At 43.7% G+C, this 20,005-nt stretch overlaps 1 protein-coding gene across 5 annotated transcripts in view; it reads right to left on the reverse strand.

Moving 5' to 3' along the window:
* Positions 1-20,005, reverse strand: part of PROSER1 (proline and serine rich 1) — a 114,882-nt gene that overhangs the window by 34,010 nt on the left and 60,867 nt on the right. For 3 of the 5 annotated variants that reach the window (XR_003856915.1, XM_029602756.1, XM_029602758.1), the window contains 4 exons: positions 14,418-14,501; positions 12,239-12,317; positions 319-408; positions 144-188 (listed from right to left, as the gene is read on the reverse strand). Coding sequence is in view for 3 of the 5 variants with exons in the window: in XM_029602756.1 (XP_029458616.1) it covers positions 144-188; positions 319-408; positions 12,239-12,317; positions 14,418-14,501 (298 nt within the window). In the remaining 2 variants the exon portion in view is untranslated. The remainder of the gene's footprint in view (positions 1-143; positions 189-318; positions 409-12,238; positions 12,318-14,417; positions 14,502-20,005) is intronic. The other 2 variants (XR_003856916.1, XM_029602757.1) reach the window with 1 other exon arrangement.

The raw sequence follows: 20,005 nt of genomic DNA on the forward strand, positions 1-20,005 counted from the left end.
TCGGAATATGTGTGTGCAGAACATTATATTTACAAAAATAAAGACAAACTAACATAGTTTTCATAAAAACAAATTCACATATTATCAGCATGGTTTTCAACAATTTCCCCATGCATCCAACTAATCTTCTTCCTTCAGCTCACCTTGACTTTGAGATGATTTTCCTTGATTGGGAAGGTCTTCATTTTCTGGAAAGGAACCATGTAGCATGCATTTACTTAAGAGACAAAGGAACTTTTTGCAAGAAGTGTCAACATTTAAATAAATTAAATAGTTTTAATAAATTATATAGTTTTCCAAAAATAATAAGCACATTACCTGTTCCTACTTGATTCAGATTAAACGGAGCTGCTATGCCTGGAGCTATGACATTCGACAGGGGAACAAGACCAGCATTATTATAGGCACCTAAATTACAAAAACAAAACAAAAAAAAAACCCAAACATATATTATCAAAAAACTCCCTTAAGGAAATCCAATGTATTTCATTACCTTCCAAGAAGATATCATCTGTGATGTCACAACTATGGCTGTATCATTCCCTCTTTTTATATGTTGATTATGTATAGACCACACACAGACATACACAAACAGCTATTAGATGGGTTGAAAAGCCATGCTCAGCCTTTGCGAATCCTATGAACTATGCACTAGGCTTTGGGGGGATGCCTTTGTCTAGGTTGTTTTTAGGGGTAGATGTTCACAGCCTGCTCACTGTCTTGATGTTGTGAGGATGGGGTTGGTTGTGCTATACTGTGTGTTGCACTTGATGCATGGGACATGGTTCTAGGTATAATTCTGCAGGCAAAAGAACTCCTGGAGTACAGGAGTGGCCTAGTGGTTAGAGCAGCACCTACGAACCAGAGAAACCATAGAAACATAGAAATGATGGCAGAAAGACCAATCGGCCCATCCAGTCTGCCCAGCAAGCTCCCACACTTATTTTCCCATACTTATCACCACCACTAAGTAATATTTAATATGAAACTATGTTACAGTATTTTGATGGCACCTGTTAAGTTAATATAATTCAACACATTGAAGTTTGAAATTATGTGCCTTATTGTGAACCATTGTGACGGCAACTAGCTTAACGACGGTACAGAAAAGATTTTAAATTAAATTAAATTATCTGTTTTACCGACCACCAAGTTCAGGGCCCTTGCTAACTGTTTGATTCAAATTTCCTGCCATTGATGCAGAGGGTTCCTTGTGACCTTGGGCAAGTCACTTTATCCTTGGGTACAAACTTAGGAATAGCTTCATCAAGCTGCTATGTTTTTTCGCAGCAGGGGTCCCATTATTGAGGGGGGGGGGGGGTTGTGTCGCTGTGATAGTGAAGCCCCTGCCCCAAAAAAGCATCATTGCTCTATGGCACTTTCATTTGTGTCGTGGTCAAACACCGTGACACAAAAGAAAGCAGCAAGCGGCTCTTTAACACGATGGCGGCTCCAACCTCACAGGACATAAAAACATAAGAAATTACCATCAGGCTGATTCAGTAAAGTCCGCTGAAGAGTGGACGAACGCCTGCTCTCCCGGCGCGCGCACAGGCCACTTGCCTGTGCGCGCGATTCTGTATTTAAATTAGGTGGTGCGGTAGAAACGGGCAAAAGGAGGCACTAGGGACACTAGCGCGTCCCTAGCGCCTCCTTTTGACCCGGAGCGGCGGCTGTCAGCGAGTTTGACAGCCAATGCTCAATTTTGCCGGCGTCGGTTCTCAAGCCCGCTGATAGCCACGGGCTCGGAAACCGGACGCCGGCAAAATTGAGCGTCCGGTTTTCGGCCCGACAGCCGCCGGCCCATTTAAAAAAATTTTTTACCCTTCGGGACCTACAACTTAATATCGCCATGATATTGAGTCGGAGGGTGCACAGAAAAGCAGTTTTTTACTGCTTTTCTGTGCACTTTCCCGGTGCCGACAGAAACCTAGCGCCTACCTTTGGGTAGGCGCTAATTTCTTAAAGTAAAATGTGCGGCTTGGCTGCACATTTTACTTTCTGTATTGCGCGGGCATACCTAATAGGGCCATCAACATGCATTTGCATGTTGAGGGTACTATTAGGTGCCGCGGGTTGGACGCGCATTTTCCGTCCCTTACTGTATAAGGGGTAAGGGAAGACGGGCGTCCAAGGGCAGGTTAACAGTGCGCTCCGTCAGAGCGCACTGTACTGTATCGGCCTGCATGCTGGGTGAGACCAAGGGTCCATCAAGCCCAGCAGTCTGTTTCCAGCAGAGGCCAAATCAGGCCACAAGAACCTGGCAAGTACCCAAACACTACGAAGATCCCATGCTACTGATGCCAATAATAGCAGAGGCCATTCCCTAAGTCAACTTGATTAATAGCAGTTAATGGACATCTCCTCCAAGAACTTATACAAACCTTTTTTAAACCCAGATACACTAACTGCACTAACCACATCCTCTGGAAACAAATCCCAGAGCTTAATTGTGCACTGAGTGAAAAAGAATTTTCTTCGATTAGTCTTAAATGTGCTACTTTATGAACCATCAGATTTGAAGAAGTTTTTAGGAAATTGCAAAAATGAAGTTAAACTACCCGATCTCAACAGAGTAAAAATTAAGATTCAGTATATCCTCCTAGTGAAGTCTTTAAGATATAGAGAAGTAGTTATTATGCTCTAATGTATTTTGTTAACCTTTTATCTTTCTTTATGATAAATGGAAACAAGCTTGTTTATATATCAATTATTGAAATTTATTGCTTCTTTGGGAAAAATTGTTAATGTTTCCATTTTCTGTTGAGGATTATGAAAGTAAAATCTGTAAGAGTATTTGAAAATTGAATAAATAAAGAATTAAAAAAAAAATGTGCTACTTGCTAACTTCATGGAGTTTCCCCTAGTCCTTCTATTATCTGAAATTGTAAATAACCGATTCACATCTACTCATTCAAGACCTCTCATTATTTTAAAGACATCTATTATATTCCCCCTCAGCCATCTCTTCTCTTGAAGAGACACTGTCCCAACCCAAAAAAATCCCCACAGCCAAACAGGGAGGTTGAGCGGGTTCAATGCTGGAGCCACCAGTCAAGGCAGCCTTGAATCCCTATAAATAGAAAAAAAAAAGTTTAATGTGCATGACGGCGGTGATACACCCCGAGGTCCAAGCCCTGCCCTCGGCCCCTAAGAGCTAGAGTCCCTTCCCCACATAGCAGTCCCCCCTCCCCGCCCCCCTGATAAAATAGTCCACTGCCTACCCCCACCCACTCGACAGCAAAGCCTAAGTCCGATCTTGGATCTTACCCCAGTCATATATCTGGGGCAAGGTCAGGTCGGCACCATTTTGGAAGGGTGCGAGGGTGCCTCTGAACCCCAATATGAGATCCAGAATAAGGTAAAGAGGGATCTGGAGGGGGGCAAGGGTGGGGGGTAGGGGCCTTGTCCTTGAGCATCGGAGGACTGGGGGGGTCAGGGGGATGGGGATTTTGCTATCTGGAGGGCTTGGGGTAGTGGGGGGATCTAGCTATCTGAGGGGCCGGGGGGTGAGGGCCGGGTTACTTTTCTGTCAGAGGGGCCAGGAAAGGGGAGGATCTAGCTATCAGGGGTGGGGAGAGGGGGGACTTTACTATCAGGTGGCTTGGACCTCGGGGGGGGGGCACTGCCCCCCCCCCCCCACCGTGCACATAATTAAAAATTGTTTTCTATTTTTGGGGAGTCGTGGCAGCTCCGGGTTGAAATAGTGGTCAGCACTTACCCTTCTCAATCTCCCCACATTTGGCCGTGTTATCCCCCGCCCCCACCCCCTTTAAACGTGTGGCAGAAGCCTCAGGACCCATGTTAGAGTCCCAGGCTTCCCGGTAGACATAAGAAAAATTGGTTCTTACCTGCTAATTTTTATTCCTGTAGTACCACAGATCAGTCCCAGACTCCTGGGTTTTACATCTCTGCCAGCAGAGGAGACAGAGAAAATTTCACTGACGTACATAACCAGTGTGCAACCTGCAGTCCCTCAGTATTGATCTGTACCCAAGCCAAGATGATAACACCGAAAAGAAGATTTGAACAGCTAACAACCCCCCCCCCCAACCACAGGAGGATGGCAACTCTGTAACCAACTGAAAACCCCTTCCTAGAAAGTAAGGTAAACCAAAAACGTACCCAGATCAGTCCAGACTCCTGGGTTGTACCTAAGCACCCCTAAACTGGATGGGACCCTGAGAGTCCCGTCACAGAACACTCTCACCAAACCCCAAGGATGCTGGAGCCCCCAGCAACCAAATAAATAGTGTCTGGCAAAAGTGTACAGCGACTTCAAGTAGCCACCCTTGAAATTCCTGTGGAGAAACCTTTGAGCCTCATCCAAGAGACTGCTGAGCATGCGTCAATGAGCTTTCAAACCCTCAAGCATTGTACACCCTTTAGAAATTATGTTGAACCAATTGCCTCTTTAAACCATTGAGCAATTGTAACTTTAGAAGCCTGACACCCCTTCTTTGGACCATTCCAGAGAAACAAAGAGGTGAGCTGACCTATGAAAATCATCAGTAACTTTCAGGTCCCTCAATAACGGGCATTGAAAGTCCAAGAGTCTAATTTCTCTAGCATGGGGCTTGGAGGAATCCAGAACTGGAAAGGCCAGAATTTCCACAGTTTGATTAACATGGAACGCCGAAACCACCTTAGGCAGAAGGAGGGCACGTGTTATAATGATACCCCTGACTCTGAAATCTGCAGAAAAGGATCTCCAACACGGCAACGCCTGGAGCTCTGAAATCCTTCTGGTCAAACAAATAGCCACCAGGAAAACCACCTTAATAATTAAATCCTTTAAGGTTGCTCTTCTGAGTGGCTTAAATGGAGCCTCACACATTCCTCTAATCACCAGATTAAGATTCCAAGATGGACAAGCCTTCCTTACTAGAGGATGAAAATTCTTCCCCCCCCCACCGAAGAAAACGTATGACATCCGGATGCATAGACATAGAATATCCCTGTACTTTACCACAGAGACAGCTCAAGGCTGCTACCTGTACCCTAGAGAGTTAAAAGCTAGAACCTTAACCAAACCCTCCTGAAGAAAAGTCAAAATATGCAATACAGTAGGTGAAGGACTGTAACCCCATTAGCAATACACCAGGACTCGAAGATCTTCCAAACTCACTCGTATGCTAAAGATGTGGAAGTTCACCTGGCTTGCAACAGGGTAGTAATGACAGTTTCAGGATAACCCCTCTGTCTCAGCTGTCTCCTCTCAAAAGCTAAGCCGTGAGACAAAAGTGAGTCGCTTGGTCCAAAAATATTGGGCCCTGGTGGCGCAGATTCGGCAGATGGCCGAACTGTAGCGGCCTGTCTGTAGCCATGTTGACAAGATCTGTGAACCATGGACGGAGCGGCCACTCCAGAGCCACTAGAATTATGTCGCCTGGATGTTTCTCTATTCGCTGTATCGCCTTGCCCACCGGTGGCCATGGGGGAAAGACATACAGCAGAATTCCTCGAGGCCATGGAAGAACCAGAGCATTGATACTCTCTGCCCCATATTCTCTTCACCAGCTGTCGAACCAAGTCACCTTGGCATTTCTTCTGGTCGCCTTCAAATTCATGTGAGGAGAACCCCATCTTCTGCAAATGAGACCTCCAAGAGCTCCCACTCTCCAAGGTCCAACATCCTTCGATTCAGAAAGTCTGCCTGAACACCCTGGTGAGGTGAGACACCTCTATTCTCTCCAAGTGATGTTCCGCCCAGAGCATCAGTTCCTGAGCCTCCTGAGCCACCACCCAACACTTGGTTCTTCCCTGTCGGTTGATGTAGACCACCATCGTGCATGTCTGATAAGACCCTCACCAGATGACCACGTAACAGAGGCAGAAAAGCAAGCAACACGCACCGCACTGCTCTCATCTCTAAATGAATGATAGAACATGAAGCCTCTTTCCTAGACCACTCACCCTGCACTGACTGGTCCTGACACATTGACCCCCAGCCAGAGAGGCTGGCATTGGTGGTGATTATCACCCTATCCAGAATCTCCAATTGCACACCACATTCCAGATTGGCTCAAAGAAGCCACCAAGACAGACTGTCCCTGCCTTTCCCCTTAAGTGGAAGAGGAAGATGAAACTCCTCCGACAGCAGATTCCACTGGGGAGAGAAGAGCCCTCTGAAGAGGCCAGGTATGTTCAAATGCCCAAGGCACCAACTCCAAGACTGAAGCCACAGAACCCAGGACTTGCAAGTAGTCCCAGACTCTGGACCTTGAAAGCCCCAACAGGTGCTGAATCTGAACCTGCACCTCAGCATCCTCTTTGTTATGACCGTCGGTTGCAGACGGCTGCAACCAATTCAACTCATGTCATGTGTTGCCCTGCTCTCCTCTCCGGGTCTACTCGCGGCTGGGGCTAGCCGCTACCGCCGCGCATACCTCTAGGTTCTCAGGGCTCCTCGTGGCGGCTGGGACGCTGCTGCCACCCATGCCGACTCTGGGCCTTCCTAGGCACGCGCACGTGCGCCAGCCGGTGTCCCTTTGAAGGCCCAATAGTAGGACCTCAGGGGTGTCGTTGACTGATGACATCACAAGGTTGTGATTCATAAGCACCTCCTTCGCCGTTTGCTAGCTGACTTGGCAATGAGTTCTTCGCTACTGGTGCATGCTCCTGTCTCCTCGGACCCGTGGTTCCTGCATCAGATCTACCTGCAACTCTGGCTCGGGTACCTGCTCCTCGGGGTCCTGCCTGCGCTCCAGTTGGATACCTCGTCTCCAGGCTTCCCCTGCTCTCCGGGCTAGCCCCTGTGCCTTCCAGAGGTCCTGCCTGTCGGCTTCCCTGCTCTTCGGAGTTGTCCCTTGAACTGCCTTACTGCTTTGGAGACTCGACACTGCGCTTCCTCGCTCCTTGGGGCAACACCTACACCAGTGGACTATACTCCACGCTTCCCGCTCCTTGGGACAGCACCTACGTTCTACACCAGTGACTGTACTCTACACCTCCCCGCTCCTCAGGGTAGTGCCATCGTTTCTCTACCAGAGATTCCATTGTACACAGCCCCACTTCTCGGGGTTGCTTACGTCACTACTTTGGAGATTTGACTCGGGCTTCCCCGCTCCACGGGTCAGCCTACGACATCACACCAGAGCCTCTCTCGCTAGGCTTCCCACCCCTCAGGACAGTCTCTGCTGCATTCCTTCAGAAGTTCCTGTCTCACACTCCCCGCTCCTCAGGGGCCTGCCTAGCACTTCTCTGTCGAAGGTTCCTGCTCTGGTATTTGCATCTCCAGTTCTACCTGAATACTGTGGGTTCCCTCCGAACTGTGTCTCTTGCCCCGTTCCTCAGGATCCCTCACAGTATTCTCTCTACAAGCTCCTGCGATCACGTGGCTGTGATGCAGGATGCTCCATCTCTCTACCACTACTACAGCATCTCCCTGCTGCAGCTGACCTCGCCTCCCGATAGTGAGGACCTGTGGGACTCCTCCCCGCATGTGGTACCAACCCTCACCTCGGGCCAAAGGTCCATGAAATACATGAATTCTAATACTCTTCTTCGTGAGAAACAATTCCATCCCCCCCCCCCTCGTGTGTCGAACCACGCCGCCAGATACTATAAGGTCTGAGAGGGAACAAGATGACTCTTCACCAAATTCACAAGCCACCTAAAGACAGTAATCATTGTAGCACTCTCTGCACTGACTGCCGACAGAGGACTTCCGATTTCGCTTGGATAAGCCAATCATCCAGGTAAAGATGCACCAGTTCCCTTTCCCATCCTAAGGCTGCCGCCACCACCACTATCACCTTGGTGAACGTAAGCAGAGCCGTTGTTAACCCCAACAGTAAGGCTCAAAACTGAAAATGTTCCCATAGGACCATGAATATCAGGAACCTCTGCTGCTTCTCCTTGATGGCTATATGCAGTTAAGCCTCTGTTAGATCTAGTGATGCCAAATACTCGTCTTTGTGCAGAGCCACGATGACCGATCTCAAAGTCTCCATGCGAAAACACAGAACTTTGAGGGCCATATTTACCTTTTTCAGGTCCAAAATTGGTCGAAATAACCCCTCTTTCTTTGGTATAACAAAATAAATGGAGTATCTCCCTGTTTGCTGCTCCTCTTGCGGAACTGGCATTATAGCTCCCAGTTGCCTCAAGCAGTCCACTGTTCCTCGCACAGCTACCCGTTTGGAGAGAGGAGTGCAAAGGGACGTGACAAAAGTGTCTCAAATGGGATGAACAAATACTTTTACCACACTTAGGACCCACTGGTCCGTGCTAATTTTGGTCTACTCCTCAACCAAGAGCACCAGATGCCCTCTGATAGCTGGAACCGAAGAGTGGGCCAGCCTTGCTTCATTGCAAGAACTTCGCTCCTCCTGAACCAGCACCAGAGGTGTCCTGGGTCTGTCATTTGCCACCCTGAAAGGACTGACCCCAGGACTGAGTTCTGACTGTGGCCTGTCTCTGAGGACCTCCAGAATCCTTAGTTTGGCGAAATCTCCTGTTGTCTCTAAATCTAGCCTGCACAGGAACAAATCTCCTGCCCTTCTGCTTATCCTCTGGCAACTTATGCACCTTGGACTCCCCCAGATTTTTCATTATCTGCTTCAGGTTCTCTCCAAACAAAGCTTTCCCTTAAAGGAAGAGTATCTAGCTGAGATTTGGACCACATGTCCGTTGACCAGTTGCACACCCACAACAACCGTCCAGCAGACATCATAATTCTGGAAGACATCATGATAAGTCATAGAAGCATCAGCTCCATAAACCACAGCCACCTTCAGACGCTCAGCCTTCTGCCCAGCAGCCCTTGACACAGCTTGTGACTCTTGCAATTGCTGGACCCAACGCAGAAATGCCCTCTGCATAAAACTAGTGAAAACCACAGCCCTTATACGTAGAGCCTAAAATTCAAAAATCCTTTTAAGATGAAGCTCCAACTTGCGATCCTGTACATCCCTTAAAGCAGCCAAGCCCACTACAGGAATAGTGGTCTTCTTGGTGACCACAACACCGATGCATCAATCTTAGAAAGTTAAAAGCTCCATTGTTTTCCTCTGGTAACGGATAAACCTTGACCATAGCTCAGCCAACTATGGCGTGTCCCACTCCTGAATTACCAGTTATTTTACTGACTTGTGTAAGGGGAAGGCCTTCACCAGACTGTGCAATCTGTCTAACACAGGATCTGCACCTTCCAGATCCGACTCCTCCTGGGTCACCTTGATCCCTTGCTCCTGAAGGACCTACAGAACCAATGGCCAGAGCTCTTCTCTATGAAAGAGGCACACCCACCTTGGGATCATCCCCTTCCACCATGGAAATCTCTTCTGGGTCCCCCGCCAGGTCAGGAGTCTCCTGCAACTCTTACGTCCCCTTGCACGACATCTAGATCCTCAGACTCATCAGTTTTTTCCTGTGGACCACCAGCCTGCAAGGACAGGCCCAGAACATGCCGAACTCCATCAGTCCACTTCCTCTTGGGAGGATCAGGTCGGTCCCTTGGTCTGGGCTCCCCCACAGACCAGGATTGGAAAGGCGACCTCTGGATGCTTTCTTGGCCAAAAAGGCCTTGTGCATGAGGAGAACAAACTTTGAAGAAAATCCCTGGGACTCATTCGAGTCCCGAACCTGGAGAAAATCACCTTCATCAGAGCCTCATGATTCAGAGGGAAATCCTCCCTATCTGAATTCCCCTGGTCCATCCCTGTGCCTACCACAACCGGAGATAGAGAGAAGCCCCGGCCTCTCTTGGTGAAGTAGACAGCTGTGTGCTATTACCGTCTTAGAAGAACTCCTCCTCGGGGCAGGCCTGGCTGTCCATCCTGAAGAAGCAGGCTTAGACCGAGAGGGGAGCACTGCAAGTGTGCCTTCCCAACCTGCAGCACACCTGGAACACAAGCTCTATCTCCTTAGGCACGACCGTGAGCCCCCGCAGGCACAGCATGCACTGCCACGTGCCATTATCCCGACTGCGTGGTCTGAAGCCATGCGTCTCCTTCATACTGATGTGTGCCCCAGGAGAATATGACTTGCTTTCCCTGCTTCAGATGATCCGCCTGTCACCAACCCTGTAAGTCCGAATTACTGCACAATGACATGGCAATACAGAGAAAACAAAGAGTCCTTCTCTTTTTTTTTTTTTTAATTTTAAAAAACATCACAGAAAAACCAACTTAAAAGGTTACTTCCCTGCTCTTTCTGGGCTCATCATGCAGAGCTGTCAGCAAGTCACCATGCTATCTCGTGCGGGCTGAAGGATCTGGACTATCAGATGTCCACTCCACGGACCTCAGGATTGAGCTATGAAAGAGTCAACAATTCCCTGCTTGCTTGCCTCAAAACCAGGGAGGATGGCCCCACCAGTATCTCACAACCCCCTAGGAGGATCAAGTAATCTCCTGTTTCTTAGATTTTTTTTTTTCCTCAGACTGCAGGTTTTGCACCATTTACCATCTGCTGGAGACAGAAATACTGGGGTACTCTAGATGGCACATTGGGTTATGTACAGTGTCAGTGAAACTTTCTCTGTCTTTATCTGCTGGCAGGGATGCAAAAGCCAGGAGTCTGGACTGATCTGGGTACGTACTGGAACTAACGCTTACTAGGGAGCTGTTATTTTATCACGGCTGACCACATTTAAGGTCAGCCGCGATAAAATATTTGCATCATATTGCCTAGTAATGACCTTTTTTGCATGTGTTTGCGATATACACGATATAATACGAGTTAGAGCCTTAACGTGGCTTGATGAATGACCCAGTTAGATTGTAAGCCCTCTGTGGACAGGTAAATATCTACAATACCTGCGCATGTGATCTGCTCTGAAGTGCCGAAAAGCGGAATATAAATCAAATAAATTAATAAATTAATAATCCACACACTCAACTGCAGATGGCCCTTCTGACATTACTGATAGTAATAATATTAACCCAAGAAATAGGGGTAAAATTTACAAAGTTCCCAACTGTTCATATATGAAGAAGGAACCTTAGTTCCAAAATGCAAGCATTTTTAAACAATTGTTAACCTTATGAAAGGATCATCTAAGCAACTACTTTGCTGGTAGTCTAAATGCTTTATTTGTGGTGGATTTACATGGCATTCCTTTTCTGTTTTCTAATATGTGAGAGATTTGACAGTTGACAAGAAAATAAATTCAAACACTCCATAAGAGGTATTAAAGCATTTGTCTTTTTGAGATGCACAATATCATTCCATATATGGTGGAACTTTCAGTGGATTTATTGCTCTATAGTTGATTTTTATGCATAAATTATGCTATCCATCTGTATTATATTTAACAGGCCTAATTCATTAGGATTCCTTACATTCTAATAATGGAATCAATCAACTGAAAAATACAAAGTCATAAGAGGTCTTAAAAAGAGCAATTTTCATACCTGTTAATGTGGGTAAATGTTAGTTTGTACCTGTTAAATCAGCTCACTGAAAATTGCCCTGCCACAAAAACGGTAAAAATACGTGCAATCTTACACAACATGTGCACTTTCAGTAACATTTACAAGCGGTGCTCCCAGGAGCATATTTAGGTCCAAGAAGGAAAAAAGTCCATGCACGGATTGCATTTTCAAATCCATATTGTGTACTTTTCCAGCAAAATTCCACAAGCACAAAAAGCAGCTACAAAAATCCGTGAGTACTTTGCAACCAAGTTCCAAACCAAAAGTAAGCATGTACTTTTGCTTTGAAGTTTGGGGGCACAATCTGCAGGTAAAAAGTACCCATTAACTTTGTCACAAAACAGAAAGATTGAAACTTACCTCCAAAATTTATAAAAGAGGTAATTTTCAAAAGGTTTTACGTGCATAAATGGACTTTAGCAATGTATTTTAATAAACGCAACTCCTTTGAAAATTCACTCCATAGGGCTGAATTGTCAATATGTTTTATACATGTAAATGGGCTTTTGAAAATTGCCTCCATAAATGCTACTTTTTACATGCAATTCCTTTGAAAATTAACTCCATAGACCCTAAAACTGGCCAACCAAATTAGTCAAGACAGTACGATCCAATATCTGCTGCAGAAGATCAAGACGTTTTGTCTATGGCAAGTTAGTGTCTAAAAATGCTGTCATTCTTTACCATAGAAAGGTGAAATTAACTAATCCTAGCTGCTAAGTCTCTGGTATTCTGTAACCATCCTCAGACTATAAAATTATTTACATAATCTACTGCCGACATCTGAGTTTTCACCAGAAAAAAAAAAAAAAATCTTCAGATGAAGCAGCATTAAGTTGCAAATAAAGAACTCTTACTTGGTGCAATTGTTGCATGTGGCCGACAAGGAGGTATAGGATAAGGGACAGGTTTATGAGGATTGTAAGTCGCTGGAGGCTATTTTGAAAAAAAACAAAAAAAAAACAGACAAAACCATAAGTGTTCTATTTTATAAGGATAAAAACATACAAACATCTGTAACCTGAAATGTTTCATTGGCAGTAGCTCAGTCAAGTCTTTTCTACTAATGAACAGGAATAAGACAAATTCAATTAATATTTGAAATTCAAATGTAACACTTTATATATGTTTTGATTTACTAAGTGTTCCACTAAAGAATAAATATATGTCTCAGTCAGTGCTACACAGTTAATGATATAAGACAAACCTGAGCATCAAATTACCCACCACAGAGCAAAAAAAACATTTTTCACTCTCAGCCAGGATTCCTTGAAATTTATCAAGTTATATTTCTTGTTTTTTGAAACAGAATAAAAGAAAAAAGATGAAAGAAAAATGTCATTCGCTTTAGAGGATGCACAATGACAGGAGCTCATGGGACATTGAAAAACTGGAATAAAAACTAGTTAATTGCATGTAATGAATATGGAGCATTATGAAGAACACAGACAGATGTTGCAGAACAGAAGCAACTAAAAACAGGTTGACTTTTCATTTATATTTGTTAATAGTGTGAATGAATGCTTAGTAATTATTAAAAACATTTATAGCCACTTATAATGAATCAGTCAAGCTAAGTGGGTTAAAACACTTAAATTCAGATACAGTAACAAACACTAAAATACATTTCTTAAAATCTCGATAAATATTTAGAATAAAATATAACAAAATCAGAGGAGAAAACACTTAGCACTACCACTCAATTGTTAACAGACTCACCAAAAGCTTCTTGAAAGAGAAACTTTCGCCTGTTTACTGAACAATTTGATATCATTAATGGCCCATAATGGTGATGATAAAGCATTCCACATTACTGGGCCTATTACAAAAAATGCCCGACTTCTGGTTTAACAGGGATTTAACAGGGGGGGACTTCAAGAAATCCCTTATCTTGGGAACTTAATCTTCTTGTAGGGGCATATAGTGCCAATAATTTTGCCAAATAACAAGGTCCTTCCATATTAACCACTTTAAATACTAAGACAATTATTTTAAATGGAATGCATTGTTGAGGGGGCAACCAATGCAATTCACCCAAAATTAGGTTGACATGATACCAAGGTAACTCTCGCATCAACAGCCAGGCAGCAGAATTTTGTAATATTCGCAATGCATGACTAGAAGAAGGGAGACTGACAAAAAGGGCATTGCAATAGTCAATCATCGATAACATGAAGGACTGAACCAGAGTACATAAATCTTTATTAGCTAAAATATATCTAACATGGCTCAACATGCGCAATTTTATAAAACCCTGATTTCAGGATTGTTCATAGATGAGGCAAAACAATTTGATGGAGTGAAAAAGAACTCCCAAGTTCCATTCCACTAATTTAGCCAGGATTGTGAACCCATTTACTGAAATAGGATAGTTCTCAAGATCAGGTGAAAACCCGATCTTACGGGAGAAACATAGAACCTCAGTTTTGGTAAGGTTCAAAGGTAAGTTGATCTGATCCATTCAGGTGTTTATTATAGAAAGACATTTAGAAATGTTACCCACAGTAACTGATAGTGAATCATTTACAGAAAAATAAAGTTGCAAATCATCAGCATATACTCTAAATTTGAATCCTAACTTGGTTCTCTTTAGTCTTAAAGAGATGCTAAAAGTGAATCAAAAACTTCTCATGGTTTAGTTCAAATGAAGAATGCTATGTTATAAAATGTTTTTATTTAACTTTTTTTTTTATTTTACATTTTTTTTTTTTTTTTTTTTTTACAAAATCATTTTGCACTTTTCTCTTCATTTGTGCTAATATGGGAACATTTTTCTATTTTCTTGCAACACAAAGGTGACATCACACTAATGTAAGACTCCTTTGACATGGCTTCCATTGATAATTCAACAAAACACAGATTTTGAAAAAGTGAATCAGGCACCACTTCTCAAAGCAGTCATTATTTAGAAGTATTGTTTTATATAACTTCTTACAAGGATCTACTCTGCCAAAACGAGTTTTCATTTTTCTTTAAAGAAAACAGAACAAGTTTCTGTAAAATTCAAGATAGTTCAGCCTAGTTTTTCATACATACTGGTTTGCAGGGTCCGAGTATACGTGCTGCTATTCCCTTTCCCTCATTGGTGCAATCTTCAGGATCCTTTTTCACAGGGGTTCCCTAAACCAAAAGGAAGCAATAGCACGTCTTACAAAATGCTATATAAAAATAAAAACAGGTGCTGCGCAGAACAAGTTTAATCTAGGAGATTCATCTTGCTGCACAATTCCTGAATTGCCTCTAGGCCAGAGTAAAGCTAAACCAGAGATTAGATCAGACATGGATTATGTTTGGTACAAGTGTCTGAAGTGGCACGTGCAACTGATGGTAGCCGGCATTCAAAATGTGAAATTCCTTACTGAAAATAAAGTCCCTTTGGCACAGATGCTCAATAACCTGGCCACTCTAGCTGTGTCTCACTTATGACACCTAATCTCGAGATTCCCCATTGATAGATTAGACTCTCAAAAAAAGTATGTTTTGTATTCTTGTGGCACCAATATGAATTATGATTAGTAATGAGAAATTATGAAAGAACTGCCACTTTACAACTAATATCTATCTATAAAATCCCCCCACCCTATTTTATATTTGTTGGCCTGGAACATCACATTATGATTAAAGCCTTGTGTATAGAGCTGTTGAAATGTTACAGCTTTCTAGCTTCATACACTGTGTACAAGGCAATACTTCAAAAGAATAATTGGTTCATGAAAGGAAAGCAGATTTGTTTACCGTAAATGGTTTACCGTAAATGGTGTTCTCCATAGACAACAGGATGAATTAACCATGATACATGGGTGACATCTGGCACTGGATAGACCCACCTCTTTAGCTCAGTAGAGCATGTACGAGAGAGTTCCTGTGTGTACATTGCCTGATGAGCCTCTCAGTCGACATGATAGCTAAATCCAGCTAAGTAATCGAATCTCCAGGGAGGTGGGTGGATATTATGCATGGCTAAATCTTCCTGCTGTCTGTGGAGAACACTGTTTATGGTAAGCAAATCTGCTTCCTTCATCGACAAGCAGGGCTGAATTAGCCATGACACATGGAGAATCACAAGCTGAAAACTGCAACAGAGCTTTTTCTTAAATGCAACCTAGACCCCACCATGGAAAGTAGACCACTGGCAAACAGGCTAGCCAAATTGCTTGTCCAAAAATATTGTCTCTTCTGGATAGGCTGCCCAGACAGTAGTGAAATGTACAGACAACCAAATCACAGCTTTACAGATGATTGCTATCAGTTCTCAGGAGAGTAATGAAAATGTATGGCTCTAACTTGATGAGCCTTGACAAAGTCTGTAACCAGAAGGCCAGTGAATGCACATCAGTGTTCGATACAGTTTGCTAGCCAACTCGGTAAGGAAACAATTGCCACTGCCACTCAAAGACTGATAGGTTCATAGAACACAGACAACTGAGAAGGCTGGCAATGTGGTAGAGGTCTTCTCCAATAATATGGCATGGCCCTCTCACACAGAAATGAATGAAGGGCTTTCTGTCCTTAGTACATGTAGCATGATTTTTTGGTAAAAAAAAAAACAGACAGCGCTTGAAGAGAAATTCAAGATGGCCATGGTGCACCCTTCTGATAAGAAAGAACTGCAGTTGCTGACACTTCTGGTTGAAGAGATCGCGATTAGAAACGGCATCTTCTAGGTAAGATACTTCAAGAGGCCAACTTGCTTGACCCTAAGATTGCGTTAAGACAGGAAACCTCGAATCTGGACATTTAAGTGTTAGCAAAACCTCCATAAATTGTAGTATCCAATAATGTAGTGAAAGCACAATTTCCTGTAGTTGGAAGAAGCAAGCTGTGGCTGTAGTAAGGCGTAGCTTCAATGATGAAACACTGAGAATTGCTGGTAAAAAGGAAAGTAAATACTGATGCAGATCCTTGGTAGAACAGGGAAACAGAAGGCCCAACTGGTACCTGGATGAAAATATCTGCTTATAAATCCTTACTTCTCTTTGGGGTATGGCCTCCTCGTCAAATAGACAATGCTCTGAACCTCTTTAAACAGTGAAAAGAGGTAATTATCTAGCAGAACACCCTTGCTATCATATTGAGCAAGGGAAGGTTCATAAGGGATATGGTAGATGACTTTTCCCCTGCAGCAGGAGAGAGTGCTTGACTCTCGGAGGATCAGAAGGATTGACTATTGGATGAGATATGAGATCTTTAGTGGGTCATATGATAACAATGAAGTAAAGTTAGCCCAAACCTAAAGACCTTTCTGAGGGGTTCTTGGCACTAACTGTAGTTGTGAAAAATGCAGGCAGTAGATATGTCTTCCACTAAAAAGGGGTAGGAACAGATCTGTATTCGCTCTGTAGGATGGCATCAACCATTCCGCCTTCCTGATGCATTTCAATGCAAAAAGGACTAAGGGCGAGGTCCTGAAAAGATGGCCCTCTGTTAGATTGGAAGATCCTGTGAAGGTGATCCACTAATAAGTCGGAGACTCTGGGAAGGTCTGTTCTGTGAAGGGAGGCCTTGCAACCAAGAGCTCATACCTAATCTGCTGAGATTCTCAGCAGAGGATCACGGGCCCTGTGCCTCCTTACTTGCTTTCATAGACTACCATTTTATTATCGGTTGGATTAATCATCCCATTCCTTGCATGATATGGGAGTGTATCTCCAGCATTAATCAGAATAGTTCGCAGCTCCAAGAGGTTTATCTGGGAAAACGTGATCCATAATAGACTATGGTCTATCAACAAAAGGAACCAGTGATACCAGATACGAGAGAAATCTGAACAGTCGGGAATGTGTATCTGCACATGCCTAGACAAATGGTTGGTGTTGAGATCTGATAAAAAAAAAAAAAAAGTAAATAAATTCTTTGTTTTAATTTCTACATGAAAGTTGTCTCAAGAGCATTCCCTGGACCAACAGGTTTAGCTATGCACGAAGGGATATGTTCATTATCGAGGAACGAATATAGAGTGTAACAATGTACTATGACCAAATCCAGTGAGAGCTGATGGAAAGCAATTGGGTTTAGAGGAGTATAGGGACTACAAGCCCTATTGCTGTCATGTGGCTCAAAAGAAGTATCACTGACCCAAGCTGATGGGAAGAATTTCCCTTCCTTTGGTGAAGCTATCCACATCCTGAAAAAATAATGTTTAAGGCCTGGGGGCTGAAAGAATTTATCAGATCTCAACACCAACCATTTGTCTAGGCATGAGTAGATACACATTCGCCAGTGATCTAAGCATGCTAGTAGCACCACCAACAAATTAGTAAACACCTTCAGGCAACAAAAAAGCCAGAGGGTAGCCCTCCATTAGCTTCTGAGCATTCATCCACCTCCCTGCTTTGAAAAACATGTCATTGTTTTGATGGGCGTTCATCCTGAACTTCTCCTGAAAGAATGGCTTGATCAGCTTTGCAAAGTGGGGATCAAACTCAACAGCTTTGTATCCTTAAAGATAAGAAGGATAGCAGGAATAGAACCACATGCCATGTTCTTTGGGAGTAACAAGCTCTAATGCTTGTTGATGAAAGAACGACATCCCCTCAAGATGTGGTTCAAATGTGAAATCAAACAATGATGATGTGCTAGAAGATGGAGGAAATGTTAACAGAAACCCCATTCTGTAATCTTGAAGACTCAACGGTCCTTTGTGACTTTTCTGTAACCATTCAAGGAACAGTGAGAAACTATGCTGCACGGATACATACACATATGCTCCAGGACTCTGTAAAAAACTGGGGACGGGTACTGCTTCTTAGTCTCTGAAAGAGAATATCATCGGAGACAGGAATATCAGTCCACTTTCTGTTGTCATGCGAGCATCAGACCATATGATGCTGATGAGTCACCATACGAAAATTCCGCAGAAAGTTCTGGAGGACTTTATCCCCTGTACTTTTGAAGAAAGAATAGACTTTTCACCACTACGCGGTCTACCATACTACAATGGGCTAAGGTGGTCAGTGAACCACTGTAAAATTGGGATCATTATTATTTAAAAAAAAAAATCTCCTTCAAATGACTCCAATTACTTTAATCCAGAATTCTGGCAGAATAGGTCCACTGTCAGGGATAAAACTTCTAATCAAGAAAGAAATGAGTGACCTTAGAACTTAAGGTTAAGGGAACCATAACCCCAAATAAGACAATAAGCTCGGTGGGAACCTTGCTGATGTCGAAGGAAGAAAAAAGGAAATTCCCCTGGAAATAGACCTGTCTTCTTGTAATGCCTCTGGCACACTGAATGAGGACTCCCCAGATGTAGAGTGTAAAGTAGATTACATTGAGGGAGCTCTGTATGCACATAGATGATGAGATTTCACACAGAGGAGGACTCCCCTTCAATTGTGACAGACCTGTGTACTTTTCTTGAACAAAATCCTCTCGAGACACCTGTACTAGGCTTTATGGAGGAGATCCCATCTGAACTGCTTGTGACAGGAAATGGGCTCTAGTAAATTCTGATACAGAAAGGAACTCTTAAATTGGAAGCCACAGCTTCTGTGCTGACAGCAGGAGGCTTTTGCACGGATGATGCCACAGGCACCAAAAGTATCAATGAAGCAGGGGCATAGAGTACACAGATGGCACAGATGCATTGAGTACGCTAATGCTAGAGACACACCAATGGCAAAGAAGAATCGATGATGCAGATGAACAGATGATGCAGGAACATCGAGAGCATTAATGGTGCACAAACACCTGATGCAGATGTATCGTATGCCTCACTGGTACAGATGCGTAAATAACTTTGAGTGTACCATGCATCGAGGGTGCAGATGCACTGATGATATACAAGCATCAAATGCATCAATGGAGCTGATGCAGTGATGGTGCTGACACATTGATGAACCGATGGTGCTGATGCATCAATGGAGTTGATGCACTGATGATGCAGACACACCAATGGAGCTGAAGCACCAATGAAGTAGAAACATCAAGCGCTAATACTGCACATGCACCAATGATGCAAAAGCATCAAGTGTACTGATAATGCAGATGCACTGATGATACAGAAGCATCACGGGCACTGATAATGCAGAAGCGGAAGCATTGAATCTGATGCGTCAGTACATTAATGATGCTGATGCATCAAGGTGCTGGTACCAATGTATTGAGTGATGGTGCAGAGAGACCAATCATACTGGGGTACTCCAGTGTCAATGGTACTTTCTCTTTCAATGGTGCTTGCATCGACTTGGTGCTTGTGCTGACTGCGCTTGATGCTCTTCGAAGATGGCAGTGGGCAGTCCTTTGTTCAAAGGCACCAGTTGGCAATATTTCCTCTCCACTCAACCTTGAGACTATGGCAGATCCAGAATATGGCACTGCAGGGAGAAGGAGCTTTGTGCAAGGAACTGCTTTTGACTCAAATGTATGGTAGGAGAGTGACAGTCACAGATTCAAGACCTGTGGAAATGAAAATAAAGATTTATTTATTTACTTCTTTTTTTTACAGCATTAAACATTTGTGTAGGGAGCTGCCTAGGCAGCGATAAAAAATGTTAAAAAACTGAGGCCCTACAGCCAATACACAACATATTTCATGAGAGAGAGAGAGAGGGGGAGAGAGAGAGAGAGAGAGAGAGAGAGAGAGAGAGAGGGTACATGTCTATACTGCAGCGAGGACAAAA

Source organism: Rhinatrema bivittatum, chromosome 5, assembly GCF_901001135.1.
Source record: "Rhinatrema bivittatum chromosome 5, aRhiBiv1.1, whole genome shotgun sequence".
Lineage (NCBI taxonomy): Eukaryota > Metazoa > Chordata > Amphibia > Gymnophiona > Rhinatrematidae > Rhinatrema > Rhinatrema bivittatum.